An 18197-nucleotide genomic window follows, 5' to 3' on the forward strand; every position below is an offset into this window, starting at 1 on the left:
TCGCCCTCCAGCCTGCAGAGTTTTCCGTCCAGTGTCAGAGTAACATCGTAAACCAGGACCACCTGACGGTCAGATCCCGGGCCGAATGGAAGCAGCGGAGAAAACTCTCACGTACCAGGATGACACCGGACTTCACGGGAAGCTGCTCAAGAAGGCCGATCCGCGAGGCGGGAGCCCCGCCGAGGACACCACCAGCGCCGAGTCCAACTATGTGGATCTGGACATGAGGGCTGGCGGCCCGACCACAGTGAAAGTCACTTTCACCGGCGAGGGGAACCAGCTGTCCGTCATCAAGTGCTCGAAGTCCGAGGAGAGGAAAGACGAGACCATCGAGGAGGAGGAGGAGAACACTGGGACGCAGGAAACTGCCCCCAAACTCCCCAACGCCGATCCGGACTCCGGGAACGAGGATCTGCAGTACACCGACGTCTATCTGAACAGCAAGACGGATCTGGACGACGCGCTGTCCGAGCGCTGCGGCTCCGACGCCGTGGAGGATGAATCCCACTATATCACGACGCACGAGATCCAGCTGACCGAGCTCGACCACGACGTGGACTACGACCTGGGCAGAGGAACCTGCTGGGAGTTCGAAGACGACAACCTGGTGTATTCATTCGTGGATTACGCTTCTTTCGAAAGCGACGAAACACGGGAGGGAACTGTGGTTCTGGAGGGACGGAGCCAGGCCAAAGTGCTGTCCACTCTGACCGGAGCGGTCAGCACCGAGCAGGAGGACAGTGATCTGTGCGACTCGGACAAGTGCGCCAGCTCTGATGAAAGTGTGTGCAGGAGCCTCAGGGAAGACGCGGGGAAGATCCACCTGTCCATACAAACCTCCTCCAGGGGGAACGAGCCCGCTGGAGGCTCGGGGTACGCCGCGCACTTTGGAGACAGGAGACATTTCTCTTTGGTGAGCTCTGGCGCCAGAGCAGGGCCCCTGTGCGATAGGGGCCAATATTTCATCCCCGCTCCGGGCCGTCAGCACCTTGCAACGAAGCTGAGACGGAACGATATTAATGACTATTCCAGCGGAGCGTCCAGCTCCATCAGTGAACTGGACGACGCTGATAAAGAGGTGCGTAACTTGACAGCAAAGTCTTTCCGAAGCCTGGCGTGTCCATACTTTGATGCCATTAATTTTAGCACGTCGAGCGAGTCCTCCTTGTCGGAATATGGGCTGAATAAATGGTCGGCTTTTGTGGATTGGAATTATGGAAACATGCGCGCCAAAGAGCGCAGCGTCATTGCGCACAAGAGCACTACTCTAGAAATGAACAGAACTGTGGATAATAGGAGACATAGTGATTCTAGGGGTGGAATGAAAGCATCACCCAACAAAAGGACAGATTCCAGGCAGTCTGCGTCCTCTACTCAGAAGATCCATCTGACGGATCCTCAGCAGGTGCAGCGCGGAGTCACGTTAAATTTCCGCTGTAATGTTGAATCTCCAAACGCGCGCAGAGGCTCCAAATGCTCCGTGAAGGCGCACTCCGGCTGCGCGCTGCAATGTCGGCGCACGGACGGCTCGGGGGACACGCACAAAAGGGCGATTTTTGCGTCGAGTTTGTTGAAAAACGTGATTTCTAAAAAGATGCAGTTTGAGCAGGAGCGCAAAATGGAGAGGGGGGAAATCTGTGACACTCACCCGGCAGTCTCCCCCTGTTTGCACATGAAAGATCCAGATCAGCTGAGGGACAAGTGCAGAGGCGTACAAAGGCAGATTTCAGACACAGGCTCAGCTTTCACTGTCAATTCTCTTGAGGAGGGGGGCAGACTCAGCTCGTTTGAGTCAGCAGAGGAGACCGCAGATAACAAACCTTCAGAGAGGGGAGAAGATGATGCTAAAGCAGCTGCACTCCACAGCCAAAGTAGTTTGTTTAATGAATCAAAGGAAGATGATCCTCCACAGGTGTCTTCTGTAAGTGATGCAGCAGCAAAGGAAAGGTTGGACTCCAACAGCATGCTGACCAAACTGCTTTTTGTGCCCAGCTACCAACTCCTATCAAAGGACAGGGGCCTCAGCGGGGATCTGACGCAGCACTCCTGTGATAAGGGGGCAGTAAATGAGCTCAAAAAGGGAAATGATGGAGACTTTGACAAGGAGGGAAACACACCAGAAATAAAAATATGTCTCCGAAGCACAAAAGAAGACAAAGGCGGCACACTGAACATTGCACATCTATTGACCCCCAAAATTAGTGGCAATATTAACACCTTCAGGGCTGGAGAGGATAATAAATCCCACGTTCTAGGAGATAAAGTTCCTAACTTCACTGTCAGAGACATAAGAGACACCAAATGCAAGTTTCAGACACCGATCTATCATGTTAGGGATGTGCGGAAATTGGTTAAAAGCTCATATCGCTTTATATCGTTGGATAAAAGTGACAATAAATGTGAAAAACTGGAGCCGAAGGTCAAAACGGAGCCAGCTAAAAACTCTTTACCCTCCCCAATGGTGATTAAATGCAACTCTGTGAAAACGAACGTTCAGTCAGAGACGAGTGAGGTGTCACACAAACAAGAAGCAGACGCGCCACATGAAAAAAATGAAAAAAACTCCTTGCCTTGCAGTGCTGGAAGACTGCCCACGGCTCCAAACAAGCTGGATCCATTTGAGGCTAACCCCGAGGCCAAATCGGCCAAACAAAGGCAGGACAAGTTTCTTTGTGAGGTGGCGGAGAAGAGAAGTGAGGCTCCGGTAAAGCAGGATGCACTGGAGAAGCTAAAAGCTGCAGTCAAAACGATGGAGCAGCTCTACGTTTTTGATCGAAACGAATGGAAGCGTAAAACTCAAGCCCCGCACCCGGTAACCGGTAGCCACGTTCTGTCCGTTATTGCCAGTGAGGAGCCCGAGAATGCCGACAGAACTCCTCAGCCTTTAATCAATGCAACAGAAACAGGGAAGAGAGCCTCAAACATCATACACGTTCCATACAACAACGACACGTTTAAAACGGTCCCCCAGGAAAACAAAACTTTCACAAACAAAAGCGTCCTTCATTTTGGGAACAGAACCTATGTCGGAGTCAGCTCGGAAAGTGTCCCCGATCCACAGAGTTCTCCTCTGCAAACATCACCTGCTATTAAAAACTCCAAGACACCAGCGGCTCCACTGTCGGTGAAAATAGAGCCGACGAAACACGGCCAGGTGGAGCAGGGACAGTCCAAAATCAGCCCCAGTAATCCCACTGTCACACAAGGCTGCTCGGACTCCGAGAACTATTTAACCATTCCCGGTCTGGGGCGTGCAAATGAAACCAAACTGCTAAATCGAGAGTCTGGGTCTTTAGGCCTCGGGAGTGCTGATGCGGATGATTTAAAGGGATCTGAGAAGAAGAAGTCTCCTTTGTTCTTGGAGCATCCAGCTGCATCCATCTACCATCGCTCAACAGCAGTGACAAGCCCGCAGAAACAGCACCAGGTGTTGTGTTTCTCCTCTTCTGCCCTGAATGTGTCCCCCACCCCGTCTGCTGGGGACGCGGCCCCACAGACCCAGAGAAAGATGCTTTTAGATCCCACAACTGGACATTATTACCTGGTGGACACCCCCTTACAGGCCACCACAAAGAAATTATTTGACCCCGACACAGGCCAGTATGTGGAGGTGCCTATGCCTCACTCACCTGTTGCTCCCGTCACACCTGTGCATCTCTCCTTGTCTCCCATAGCCCTCAGCCCCCCAGCGTACACCCCCACTTACATGATCTATCCGGGCTTCATCCCCTCTCCCACCTTAGCAGCTCAGGCGGTGATGTCACAGTCGCCGTGCCACTCAGAGGACGCGGCGGGAGAACATGTTAAAAACTCCAAAGATGTGGAAACCGCATATTACAGTGCAACGAGAGAAGCTCAGCAGGGACCGGTACACTTACCCGTGAGCCTGGGACACGTAATCACCAGAGGAGGGGCAGCGAGGTCGGACAGAACGCCACTGATCAGCATCACAACACAACAAGGTCCAAGGATTGTCGCTCCTCCTTCCTTTGATGGGAAGACAATGAGCTTTGTAGTGGAGCATCGGTGACCAACAGACTTTCTCTGCATACATGTAAGTTCAGAGCATCTGTGTCCTGCAAGAATCATGCTCGTCAGAGTTCTCTTAAGTGACTTTTCTTTTAAAGGATGTTCAGTATGGCTTAAATGTGAAAGAAAAATGTTCATAGATATTATATTTTACTTCTGACGCATACTTTTTACCACACTCACTATGAATTATAGTCCCGCTCCCTCTCTAATGTGCACATATTCAGCTTCAGATGCCCAAAACTACACATTTAGATAAATATACACATAAGGAAACACTTAGTTCCATTTAAATCTTATTCTTCAACAAACTCAAGAGAATTCTCACAGAATTCATTCATAAATATGAAGCAAGTAAAATGCAAATGATTCATAAAGAGAAATAAGCATGAATACCCAGGATGGCATCACATGTTAAGATCAAAAACTTACTGTAAGGAAGAAATACTTTAAAATGACCCAAAACTGTAAATAATGGATATTAGCTATGATCTCAAATTTGCTAAAAAGAATTAAACATGAATGACTACAAAAAATAGAACCAAAACGAGCATTTTGCTAAAGCAACCTTAACCGTTTTAACAGCAACATGTCAGCCTAATAGAAATGCAGTCGCTTCTTGACAGGTGATCAGTTAATCACAGGTAATCTGATTCCTCTTGGGAGATTGGATTTTCATGCAGTGCTCTGAACTTTTTCTGCATTACATATCTGCGGTGTATTTTACTCGTGTCCGATGTGTTTATTTACTTGATTCATTCCTACAAGAAACAACTGAGGTTAATGACACCTTGTTTCTTTATAAGTCACGTAATTGAAGATTTAATTTGCTAAGTATTTTACTTCATTAATAATGTACTACAAGTATAGATCAATATGTGTTATAGTATTCGAGGGTACACAAACCCCTATTAATGTTCTTAGATTTTGGTGTATTTAGTGTAATATTTTTCATAGTTTGAAGTGATTATAGTCATTTTTAAGGTGGAATACGGTTAGAAATGGGGATTCTGCGTCCATATACTCATTTTACTGCCAGGAATGTTTTAAGATTTGTCTACAAAGTTGAAGTCCAAAACATTTCTGGTGACTAGCTATGACAGTTTAGTAATTATTAGGGCCGGGAACGGATTAAAAAATGTAATTAATTAATTGCAAACCTAAATGAATCACGATTAATAATTATTATTTATTTATTTTTTGTTACAATATTTACCGACCACTTATTATCTTCGACTAATCACAAAATCACACACCAAACTGTACATTTAGAACATTATTTCCATTAGTGCTGTCAATCTATTAAAAAAATTAACCAGATTAACCATACTTTTGTGTTGTGATTTATCACTATTAATCACAATGGCAAATTTACTAGGCAAATTTTACATGACAAAATGGAGCTTTTAAACCAAAACAGGCAATATTTGCTTCATTTTTATTGCCTGAAATCTTAAAATGTAGCAGTGTTAACCCAGTGTACATCAGGCAAACAAAACACATCTACAGTAAGATGAGCAGAACTCTAAAGACTTTTATGTCTGTGTTGCAAAGTCATTTGTCGAGGCTCAGCAACACATTGTCGTGTTACTGTGACAACTCGTCGGACCATGGATCAAATAGTCCGCTTTTTGTAAAAAAAAAAATAACAAGATTAATGCACTAAAAAAACAATTAAATATTTATTTATTTTGTAAGTGACCATGGTAGGATAACGCACGTCGTGGAAGCCTGAACCTCCGGGGCAAACCAAAGGACAGTTTCTTTGCGAGGTTTATTTAATTTACGTTAATAAATGTTGATTGTTTTTGATTAAACACGTGCGTTAACGCGTTAATGTTCATAACCCTGGTAATAATTAGAAAAAAGAAAAGTCCCAAAATTGTGGGCATTGTTTAGAACTACTTCTCACTATGCACTGGAATTTAGATCAAATGTTTACAAAATGAAAATGCACCTAATATGTTACTTTTACTTGGAAGTTATTTGCAAAAACTCTATTTTTTAATGAATACATTTTGCAAGACATAAATCAACCTGTAATGTGCCTCAACAGTTTCATGAACTGAGATGACACTATGCTGATTATTGCTAATTCATTCACACACCAACATACTGAGCATGCTTACAGTCTCGCTATGTTTGACCCCAGATCTAGTTTCAGATTCGACTGATACAGTTTTACCCTCCAAACTTTCTACATTTTTTTTTTACTAATTTTGCTACATTGAATTAAGAACAAATAAAAAAATCTCCTTTGAGATTTAGTGAATATTAATATATTTTTAATGACAATAAAATCAAGAAACTTCAGTTTTATTCAACAAATTTTGCTTTATTTCCTTATGTCGCCATATTTTGTCACACCACTACACCCTGCAGCCTAACCCCTCCCCCATCGGAAATTCAAATTAATTCTCACTTTCCGACGCCTCACATATGTACACGCACACATGCACAGAAGTCGGTTTTGAGCTAATGTGTCAGAGCAATAACACAACTGTATGAGCCTGGAGGGGATACATGTCAGCCGGGTGCGTGGCAGGGAGGGGCCTTGTGTGGGCTGAGTCGGGGTGTGAGGGGAGCAGCGGCTTGTGTGTGCGTTAGTGGCGATGTGTCGGGTGGAGTGACACGGGGAGGGGAGGGGGGCATGGCAGGGATAGTGATGCAGGTGGAAAAGGTCAGGCAATGCAAAGTATTTGTTGTGCTGATGCAAAAGCTGGGACAGCTGCTCGGGGAGATCAGATGCGGGCGGCTGCAGCTCCAGCTTGGAAGCGAGTCCGCGAGACTGTGAGGGGGTCTACTTTTTATAGCCCCCTCCCCCTAGTCCTATTCCATAATGGGAAGAGGGAGGTGGAGTTCACTGCTGACCTCCATAACTTCTGTGTAAACACGTTGAGCAGCCGTTTCCTCAACTTTAAAATTGTCTTTTTAAACAAAAGTGTCTGATTTATTTACTTTTTTTCTGTCTTTAGATATATCTGCCGACGAATCTGCCCTCACTCGCTGTAAGTGTAGTTCACCCCTCCATTGTGATCAACTCCCAGGACTGCTTCCACTCTCTTTCTCTGTTTTTTTTTTTTTTTTTTTTAATCATTGTTTTTTGTGTGTGCAATGCAATACTTTGAAATAGCAACACGTCTCCCTTTGATATGCTCTGGCTTTGTGACGATTTCCATTCAGGCGCTGTCTGGGTCTCTGATTTCTGTTTCAATGCTATTTCTGCCCTGCAGTCAGTTCAAAAGGAAACAAGGCACAAGTCAGTTTTAGCCAAACTACCATTTCTTTACAATGAGCGTAATGTTATTAATGAAAACAACCATGTCATTTATCTAAATTAATACATATATTATATAGTATTTCCAAAAGATAAATATAGAGTGTATAAGTAATAAAAGTGATATAAGTCAAAACACTCCAGTGAATGTCCATTTGTTAGTAAATGTGCTGTTTCCACATTGTAGTGATGGATCAACAGCTAGAATGTAAAAGACTTGAGTTATCAAAGAAACATGCAATATTGTGACTAAGCACTTTCTTAATGTTTGTTTTCTGCAACAAACTGTAGCCGTACTCTATGGAAGCGTATTGTATTCAATAAAAAAACAGATGTTTTTTTCATTCTAATTTTGTTGTTTTTTTTTTCCTGCAAATGTTGTCGTTAATTTTTTTAAAAGTGAAGAAATACAAACAGGCTGACCATCTTATCCACTCATGAAAACTATAATGGTGTATTCACACCGGTCGCGGGAGGTGAGTCAAATTTGCCTTGACGCACTGGCCGCGGAGCAACCACCAAAGTTGTACCTTTGTTATCAAATCATGGAAAACATGGATGATATTAAGCGAGTAGCTTTGGTTTATATGTTTTGGGGAGCTCTACAGAGGCGCTGTGTCTGGGTTCACCAGATGATTTAGTCTCTCCGGGTGGGGTGTACTTCCCTCGTGCAGGAAGAGCTTCACCTGTGGGCTGTTTTAAACGTAACTTCCGTCTCTCTGTGGCTGAGTTTGAGCATTAACCAGAGAGAGGGCAAAATACAAAAAAACTGGGGGATCTTTTTAGTATTGTATTGATGAAAATAAGAAAAACATCATAGGCCCATGAAGTTGGAGCGATTATGCACTCTAAAAGGGCACCAATGGCTGTTCTCCGGGCAAGTATAGTGAGTTCTGCTGCCCAGAGACCCGCAGCCTGGGCAGTAGACCCAACTAGTTCTGCCTGGGAATAGTTATCAGCTCTTCCGGAGTCTGGGCTATGGAGCTTGCTAAGCTATCCACCAGGCGGCTAGCTAGCGTAGCAGTCGATCCAGCTCTATGGGCTCTGTAACGAGCAGGCAATCTGTCCAGGGAGCATCTCGCCTTCGCCCAACAGAAACTGGGACAGTCTCCAGCAACCACGAGGCTCCCTTTAGAAAATTAATGGAAGTTCAGTGACATTCAAGACGAAAAACCTTTCATTGAGGTGCCCTATTGAATTTATGTTTCTACCCTTTGATCTAGTCACTGAAAACGTCACATGCCCAAAGTTGAGTCCCTTATTGGTGGAGCCTGATGACCCAATTGTGCTGTGTCAGATCATATCTTTACATTGACTTAACATTGAAACTTGATGCCTCCGCCGCACCTGCTGTGTCCGGTGTGAACACACCATAAGATCTGCAATTAAGAGTTGAAGAGCTAAAATGTGTCTGTGTCATACATGATCTGTGCCCGTTTTGTATTTGCTTGTCAAAATTTTGCAAATCTGTTTTGTTCTTCCTACTTTAATCACAAACAGTACAGACAGGCACAGGAAGACCCTTATGGCTACATAGTTTGGCAGTCTCATGAAGGGTCTTCCATAAGAACCTACACTGGATGAAGATCATTGCACTCACTGGGAACAGAACCCAGGTTTCCTTTGTGCTCAACACTCATATTTTCATTTAGAAAACAGAATCCGCCTGTTCTAAGTTTTGAGGTTTGGGTTGATGTTAGTGCATGTGAAGCTGCAGATGCATGTGGGGACCAACAATAAGGTGCACAACAAGGCCCCATCCAAACAATATAAGTTTCTCAGTAAGTCACCATAAATAATCACAAAAATATCACTAATTATTGTTTAAAAAACGACTTAAATTCTGAATATCATTACTTTTTCTCTCATGTTTAAGCAATGCAATGCTTATCTTCTCTCTTTAGGGCTTCACCTGTTGCAGTCTAGAAAATAATTATCTTGAAAAGAGAAAAAAAAATAACAAACCAAAAAAAAAACATGTAAAAAATTAGAGAAAAATATCTTGAAAAACAAAAAACTATCTCAAAAATCATGTAAAAATTATCTTTAAAACTTAAAAATATATATAGAAAAGTTAGAAAAAAATATCTCGGAAAACCAAAAATAGCTGGAAAATCACATAAAAACTATCTCGAATAACAGACTGTGTGCCCTAAAATGTTTGAGGATAAAGTAAGTAGGAGGAACAAAACAGACGGTCGACATAGTGGAAAAATGAGTGAACACACAAACAAATGGACACGGATCATGTCTATGACAGACACATTGTGGGTTTTTACAAGCAGGTCTATCACGATTGGCTCTTGACTACGAAAAATAAGAGGGAATTGAAGCCTGTTTTAAAACTCAAAATACTGTTAATGCAGATACAAAATAATAACCAAAATAACAGAAAGCCTCCTATAGTTTTCCTTAGCAGATGATGCTCCGCCTGTTTGTAGTTCTTGTAGTCCTTCAAAAATGTGCACGAAAAACATGAAAAAAATAACACCAAAAACTTTAAAATAAAAAACACCAGTTTTATATGTTTCTCAGTTGAATACAATATGCCTTCATATTATTCTTAACTGTCCTTTCAAATTGGAACAGTGACTTCTGATGTTCGTTTTTAACCATGAACGTGACAAAAGTTTAGCAAACTAAATGTTTGATTGATGATCCATCCATCCATCCATCTTCTTGACCGCTTCTTCCCTTTCGGGGTCGCGGGGTGCCGGAGCCTATCCCGGCTACTGAAGGGCGAAGGCGGGGTACACCCTGGACAGGTCGCCAGTCCGTCGCAGGGCCTCAATCACACACACATTCACTCTCACATCCACACCTAGGGGCAATTCAGAGTCGCCAATTAACCTACGAAGCATGTTTTTGGACGGTGGGAGGAAGCCGGAGTCCCCGGTGAAAACCCACGCATGCACGGGGAGAACATGCAAACTCCACACAGAAAGGTCCCAGCCGGGATTCGAACCGGGGCCTTCTCGCTGTGAGGCAAGAGCGCTAACCACTTGCGCCACCGTGCAGCCCTTGATTGATGATGTGATTTTAATTTGGTACCACTTCTAATTTATCACTTCAGCATTCCTGTCAATACGGAGCAGCCACAAAAAATCCCATGAAGTCAAATTGGCCTTCTAGAGAGCCTGTCAATCCCAATTGACCTCAAAAATTTGGTCCCAAAGTGTCAATGTGTCTGGATTTATGCTGAGTCAGCAGGATAGTTTGATTCATAGAGACTGTATGCTGGCATATGTTGATGCTTTTTTTGTTAACATATCAGTTCAATTTGTGTCTATGAGTTGATGATCTTCAGCTAGTGTTGATGTGAAAGTTTAAAAAAAATCTGGTTTCATTTAGAAATAGTGCTAACTTTTCCAAGAAAACATGTTTTTTTCGGTTCTATAAAGTCCAGAATGTTATCAAAACCGAGCAAACAGGGTTTTATTTTATTGTTTTAAACCTGAAGTACGATGTGGACATTTGACGTCTTGTTCAGATATTTGATGAAGTCGTCAAAGAGCACACCCAGAATACCCTGAAGGGAAGACACACCCTATCGATTCTGGAAATGCTTTAGAGTCCTTCAGTGGAACTGTTTTGCTAGTTTCCCGACCCTTGGAAAGAGAGGAATTAGGATATAGAAAACAATTAGCAAAATTGTTTTGGATCAGTCTATTTTAAAGATTTTAAAAGGTTGTGGATTGAGCAGAACAAATGAAGCTACTTGTGTTTTATAGTAAGTGGTTAATGCTGTTTGTCACATGTTAAAAATGGTTTCAACTAAACAGCATCGATTCATTATCCTATAGATTCATATTTAAGCAGAGGGACCATTAGTCTGCAATGAGTATTAAATCCAACAAATAAGAAAATAAAAACAGATGCATTTCAAATGAAAAAAAAATCAAATTAACAAACGGTAAATTCTACTAATTAATTTAAAATGTGATATATGTAAGTGAGTAACAGGGCTACATAACATACATGCTGTGTATCGTGTTCCCACGCATACGTTCACAGTTAGATTTCCATGTCTCTCAGTGGCTCGTGTTCTACCTTAAGTAAGCTCTTTGTCCCGACTTGCAAAATGCCACTAATTCCTGCAAAATATTTTGTGGGTTTACACTTTAAAAGCATGCTCCTTATAAGTAAAAGAAAAAAGAGAGAATTTAAATTAAAAAGAGCATTTGGAATACACGTGTCACTATCAGTTTAAAATAATTTCTCATTTTTTCTTTCTGTAATTAACCGTGAGCAAATGTCTCCATGTTTGTTTGCAGTGAGTTATGTTCGGCATTCTGTGAGCACAACGAGGAGTTATGTTTCTTTGCTGCAAACAGGGTCACAGACTAAACATGTGTGAAGTGTGCCTTTACACAGTAATGAAGGTTTCTTCGGATCTCTCTTGTGTTTGAGGAAAAAAAAAGCCCCCACTCTCCAGTTTTTTATAATTTCCTTTCCGATAATGACCCGTGTTTGTACAGATGTGTGTTTTCTGTCCTGTTTCCATTTGAAAATGCTGCTGGGCTTCGTTTGGCATTTTTGCTTGATTTAATTTAGATTAATTAATTAACTAAATTAATTAAAATTAATTAACAGGAGCACTCCTGTAGAAAAAAATGGCTGAAGATTTGCTATTTGTCTAGTGCGTGTGAAAATATAAAACACAGAAAGAAAGAAAAGTATGTGGAGCTGCTGGTCAGTCTATGTACTTCCTTTAAATATAAACATTTTGCCTCAGAGAGAATATATTTTACAGAAATGAACTGCTCCACAAACTATATTTGTTCTAAATCGATCCATACAGGAGCTTGGAAATGTTTTTGGTCTTTAAAACTAATTCATGTTGCAGTATGAAGTAATGAAGTAATGCAGGGTTATATAAATTACAAAGAGGGTGAAACATTTTATGTATTTTTTTTTAATTTCTTATTTTGCAGAAACATAAACAAATAAAATATCTAACATTGTCAAAAGATGCAATAAAATAAATACTTATAGTTTTTGCATTTAAAATATGGGTTTTTAGCCTTTTTTAAGCAGCATAGCAATAAATATTGCAATTTTTAACATATTTTCTGTCATGATTAAATTCAATCCTGTATATTTAGATGATATGGGGCACTTGTTGTTTTCCAATGTCATAGAAAAGTTGCCCTAAATTTGAACAGCACAACAGATGGTGTTATATGGTTGAAAACTTTCTTTAGGATGTCCTTTTAAACCATCATATAAAGCATTATTTATAAATAGCACGCCGGCCCAAGCGCATTTCTCATGTTATTTTACAGCATAAAGTGACATATGAGACGGTTCGAGGTAAAATAAAGCTGATGGCAGGCTGTCATAGTATATACAGGTATATAAAATGACAATATTTATGAGGACTTTGAGTCATTTACATGTCCTAATTCCTTGATGGAATTTTAGGTTGAATAATAATAATAGTATTTTTATATATGAGGGCTGAGTTTAGGTCGAATGAAATGGTCAGAGAGAAGTTAGTGTTTTTGGAATATGGGCTCCTGATTGAATGACATGTACGGATGGCTATAAAGTCAAGCTGTTTTAATGACACTGTGGACTGTGACACGTGGCTGCTACGGAAAAAGGTCAGGATGGAAGCGGAGGGAGGACTTGTTATGAGAAGTGAGTGCAGTGTTTTGCACAAAAATGGAATGAAAGTGTTATGTAGACTGATATGCCTACATATACTTGTAATAAAGATTCATTTAAAATACAAGCAGTGCTTATGTTTATGTTGAAATAAAAGGAGATGTTTGTTGTTTTTGTTTTAGATACAGGTCTGTCTTTCATGAAATATGAAGAAGTATTATTTTAATAAACGATTGCAGCCACAGGAGAAAGTAAAATCAGAGAAATTGTCAAAATGGTAGGTAGTTTTATCCGGATTAAACTTTAAAGATTTGTTTATGCATTAGGAGTCAATCAAATACCTTTTTTTATTCTAAATTTTAAAAAGAAATGTCTGTTCTACTGTCTTTGCAACCATAAAGTCAGCTTTTGGGGATCAGAGATTGGCCAGAAAAACTTTTAAAAGTTTCAAAAAATCCTGATTTTTGTTAAAGTTCTGGTATTTTATTCTCATTTTAAGTATTCTTTTAATTGTATAAACAGAAAAATAGCCCAGCTAAGAACAAATGCTGCCAACTAGCTATGGCTAAAAACATTCTGACATGGGCCTGCTGCTCACAGTATGTCTATGTTCTTATCCTTGTTCAATAAAAATATTCAATCCGATTCTAGTAGATGGAAACTATCAAGACTTGTGGCTGAGAAGGACCCCAATTCAGGAGACTTGTTGACATGACCTGATGAAAAGCTATAAAAGAACTCGACCGTTACGTAACAAAAGAAAACTAAACATGGACACCAATCCTAACAAATAGGACCAATTCGAAATAGGATCAAGTTGAAATATTGAATCAAATTTAAATAAAAGAATATTTATTAAAAGCTTTATCTTGTCAACTTTATTTCATCTGCTGCATCACATCCATCCCTGCATTCCAGGTCTGCAAAGACCCTGTGCCAACAAAAGTTCCCATCAGGCATGTGCATGCGTGCGAGGTTAGCTTTCGGGTGACACTGAAACATCACCCAGCGAGGCTTAAGTTTAACCTGACAGTTTGCTGCTGTGTTGACTCGGTTGCCATGGTTGCCAGGAGACTGGCAGACACTCGTTTGCCCCCAGCTGCTCTCTGTGCTTTCTAAAGAATCTACATTAGGGCCCAGTTGTTGCGCTTGGATGCCAGCAGGGGCTCTGATGTCACAGTTATGACATGGGAAGAGTCAAGATTTATGGCCTCACCTGGACCAAGAGGCAAGTATCGGATTTAAGCCGGCGAAGAACATTTGGACTTTCAAGACCTCTAAAAACAACCAATGCAAATGAAAAATATATATTTCCTTGGAAAAGAAATGGTAATGAAATTTGTGCTTTTTGTGCACATTTTCTGTTTTAGTTTCTATGTTTCAATAGCACAGCAAACTGATAGAATCACTCATTTTTACTGAGGTTGCCAAAGTGGGCGATAGATTTGTTGGGTTTAGCATATTTTATTGAATGTTAAAGAACATTAATTTGCAATAGAGTTGTTCAATTTATTGCCTCACTCAAACCATTGCAGCTGAACTGAATATTTTTGAATAGATTAAACAAAAAATATTTTTCATATCTGCATTTATTCTAATTTCTCAAAAAATTGCAAAAATTGAAATCAAAAGCATGCCTACCTCTGTTGCTTTGGACAATGGTGCATGTAGAAAAACCTATAATGAGTCTGCTTTAAAATATAAAAGTGGAATTTTCTAGTTTTCTGTTTACAAACAACTGCTGAGTTGCTGCATGCTTGTTCTCTGATTGGTTGAAAGTATTATTATTATTTTACCACAGATACATGTATCATCACTGTGCATTGGTGGTTTAATATTTGTCTCCCCTTGTGTAAGCATGCTTTGATGGACAAGATTAATCATAAATTGTGCAGTTTTAATTGGGGGGAGTCAATAAATACATAGCACTGTAGTGTTGCTAAATGCCCCCCTTATCCTCTGGGGTTATCAAGCTAAGCAGAAGTCGGAATGGTTTACCTAATAACCCCAATGTGGATTGATAAAGAAGTAAATCCCACTAATAACCCACTCTAATGGAAGTTTGCTTTTGGTGTTTTTAACATGTTCTTAAGGAATGTTTATGATGATGGAAGCCATATATTAAGAAAGTTAAGTTCAAAATTGCATTTTTGAGTATTTCTTCAATCGAATCGAATTGGGAGGTGAAGGGGGGCGGTGTTGCTCTGTCCAGAAAGTCCCACCAGCAACTGAGAGGCAAATTTCTGATGAACTCCCCATTTTACAGAAATCCTGTTCTAGAAAGCATCACAGTTTATGTTCTTTCCTTTTCAAATTTTTGGCTAAAAACAGTATAAGCATAATTGAAATATTCCTGGGAAGGCTTTTGCAATAGATCAAAAGATGATCAGAGTGGATCTTTAGGGTGAGATGGCCTAAACAGCAGAAAAAAACAGTCCGTTTCCACAAGGTATTCTGCTTTTGTGGTCAGATATAATATTAAAAACATGTTTGTAATTTATCTTCAATGATGCCCATTATTTCCCTTTATACTAGAGATTAAATTATGATTCATAATCCATGTGTCCTGTTTCATGTGAGGCTTTCAAGATAATCAAAGTTTGTTTTTTCACTTTGATTATGGCTTCTAAACCAATTTATCTTTTATAAATTATAAATAAAAAATGCACAAAAAAGCAAGTTTCCAGGGCACATTTATTGTGAGGTGAGGATAAATATAAAATAAATCTTAAAAATAGGGAAACAAAAAGTAATTTACTTCAAAATATCTTAAGACAAAGAGCAATTATGGCTATCTGAAAAGCAAAGCTAAATCATAGATTTTACTTTTTTGGATTCAAGTTTCCTTTTCACATCTTGAATAAAGTTAAAACAACATCCACCCAAATACTGTTCAATCCAATAAAAAAAAACAAGATTAAAAAAAATTATACATCATAAAACAGATTTTAGTGATTTCTGAGGCACATATGAAGCATAAACAGTGACTTAATACTGTTCCCTCTTTTTAAAACAGTTGAAACCAAAGGCATGGAGGCAGATCATTACAACTTTAGTGTGACATTTAAGAAACCCGTTTTTGCTGTAACCTCGCTAAAACTAATCGCAGTGATGCTGTTCATGTCCAATATTACACATCAAAATATACATCCTGTCTGTGCCCTTTTATAAATACATTTTTACAGGAATCAATAAAAAGTCAAGGCCAAAAATGTAGAGTTGAAATGACTTAAATACTTGCCTGAATGTAAACATTGCGTGTGTCACCTATAAGAAGATATTTACCACTTTTAATTGGTATATTTTTACTGTTTGAGCAAAAAAAAAAGAAAGTGAATGTTTTGCTTTAGTCCCTGAATGTAATAAACCATTTGGTAGCAATAGTCCATGATCTGCTCTCTACCAGCTGGAGTCAAAAACCCTCTTGCACATGTTTGAGTTTTCCTGATGCAGAGGGAACTCAGAGCCAGAGACAACCAGCTTCCTCTGCTTTCGCAGCAGAGAACTCTTTCCTGAGGACATGTGCTCGTACTTGGTAAGATATTCCCTGAAATAAATAAAAAAATAAATAAAATAAAAAGCTGCAGCTCGACAGTTAATTTCAGAGCAATTGATGTTTAATAATCTCAGCAGTACCTGACAGGGAAGGTAGCCTTGTCCATCTGCATGCAGACGAGGAAAGGGTATTCCGAGAACTGGACGGTGGTGATGAAGTCCAGCGAGGCCTCCGTTTCAAAGCTGACCTCCACACCTGCCCTCAAGAAGTCCATGTCTACAGTCACATTGCCAGTAACCACTAACGCGCCCCTAGAACGGCAACCGAAGAAAACCACTGTCAACACATCGGACAACACTTGAGTCATGCATGCGTTTGTGTCACCTGTTTTAAAAATTCTAAACTGGAAATGTGAGGTGATCCAATGCTTTAAACCTACATGGTTAGCTTTGTTAGCCAAATGGATCAGATTCCTGCTATTGATAAGTGTGGCAGCAAAGATTGGATTGAGTACACAAGGAAACAGCACCCCTTGTGGTACATTTACATATAACACAAAGAAATTATCTTTTATCAAACTAAGTTTAACTTTATAAAAGTAACAAACAAACTGGACCTTCTTTTCTTTATTCATCACATAATCCCTCAAAATATGTTTAATGAGTGAAATCTTTTGTCCCTTTTTTCCAGAATAACCTCTAAAATTACTCAAAAAATTGCAGTTGTTTTAGGTTTTAGATCTAGATGATTAAATTTTGTAAAATAACAACAAAAACTAAAACAAAAAAATTGATTTGTGTTTTTAGCAATATCCTCATAAAAACTCAGATGAACAGATACAAAGGTTTGACATGACAAAAATAAAAATTTTAGCTAAATAAACCAGCAGAAGAAGTTTTATTTGTCTGGATGTTTTCAATTTTGTTCTACGTCTTCTTGAAGTGCAATAATAAAAGAGACATTTTTTGATCATGTGTAGATTTGGAAGCAGTTTCTGTCCCAACTCTTAACACCTCCAAGGCGTGTATGTTTCTCCGCTGGAGGCTTTGGATTGACTCCATCCGCCACCAACAAATCCACTCCATTTAACACTAAAGGGTTTCTCACAGGAAAGCAGAGCGAGGTCCACATGGAGGACATGTTTGTGGCTGAGCAGATGTGTCTCGATAGTGAAACAATCTGCATTTAAAACATTTCTACCAATTAATTTAGAATACAATGTCATTTAAAAAAAATCTTTGTATTAAGTGGCGGGCTTGGCAGTTTGGAAGCTCCAGGAGAAAAATTAAATAGAGCTCTCTGCATCGTTTATATTTATCTCACTCTCATATTTATTTATTTATTCTTACTTAGATTAAAGTGTCGAATCACTTTTTTCTTTGGTTCACTAGTAGACAGAATCAATGTTAAGACAGAAATAATTAGAAAAACCGCCATGCCGCAGAATTCACAACCTGAGCTGCAATTGAACAGGAAATACACAAAATAAAGCAAACTAAGAGAAACAAATTAAAAGATTAGAAACCAAAAACCACCAAACCACTCTCGAAACCACCCAAAACATTTATTTATTTATTTTTTTGCCCTCAAAGTTGCCATCAAAATCGCTCAATTTGGCAGAAAATGGCCAAATCCGGTAAAACTGAATTCTCTGCTAGCCAAGTTGACCGGAATATTCCATTGCTGCAGAGGCACGGGGAGAACGAAGCACTTTAACATGAACAGTGTTATGTCATTTCAGTGATTTGGGTGTTTGTTTGGGGCTGCACGGTGGCGCAAGTGGTT

General features: G+C 40.0%; 2 protein-coding genes across 2 annotated transcripts in view; one reads left to right on the plus strand and one right to left on the minus strand.

Moving 5' to 3' along the window:
* Positions 1–39: 39 nt before the first annotated feature.
* On the plus strand, positions 40–7168 carry LOC112156963 (uncharacterized protein C4orf54). The gene is made up of 2 exons (XM_024289339.2): positions 40–4054; positions 7005–7168. Exon 1 carries the CDS (start codon positions 86–88, stop codon positions 4028–4030), a length of 3945 nt encoding a protein of 1314 aa, XP_024145107.1. The 5' UTR covers positions 40–85; the 3' UTR covers positions 4031–4054; positions 7005–7168.
* Positions 7169–15592: 8424 nt separating this feature from the next.
* Positions 15593–18197, minus strand: part of LOC112157386 (microsomal triglyceride transfer protein) — a 15080-nt gene continuing 12475 nt past the window's right edge. The window contains exons 17-18 of the mRNA XM_024290087.2: positions 16553–16723; positions 15593–16463 (exon numbers count right to left, since the gene is read on the minus strand). Coding sequence (XP_024145855.1) covers positions 16316–16463; positions 16553–16723 — 319 coding nt within the window. The 3' untranslated portion in view covers positions 15593–16315. The remainder of the gene's footprint in view (positions 16464–16552; positions 16724–18197) is intronic.

Source organism: Oryzias melastigma, linkage group LG1 (genome assembly GCF_002922805.2).
Source record: "Oryzias melastigma strain HK-1 linkage group LG1, ASM292280v2, whole genome shotgun sequence".
NCBI classification, from domain to species: domain Eukaryota; kingdom Metazoa; phylum Chordata; class Actinopteri; order Beloniformes; family Adrianichthyidae; genus Oryzias; species Oryzias melastigma.

Excerpts from the sequence above, each read along its gene's own strand:
- LOC112156963 (XM_024289339.2), top strand. The coding sequence starts at position 86 with ATGGAAGCAGCGGAGAAAACTCTCACGTACCAGGATGACACCGGACTT.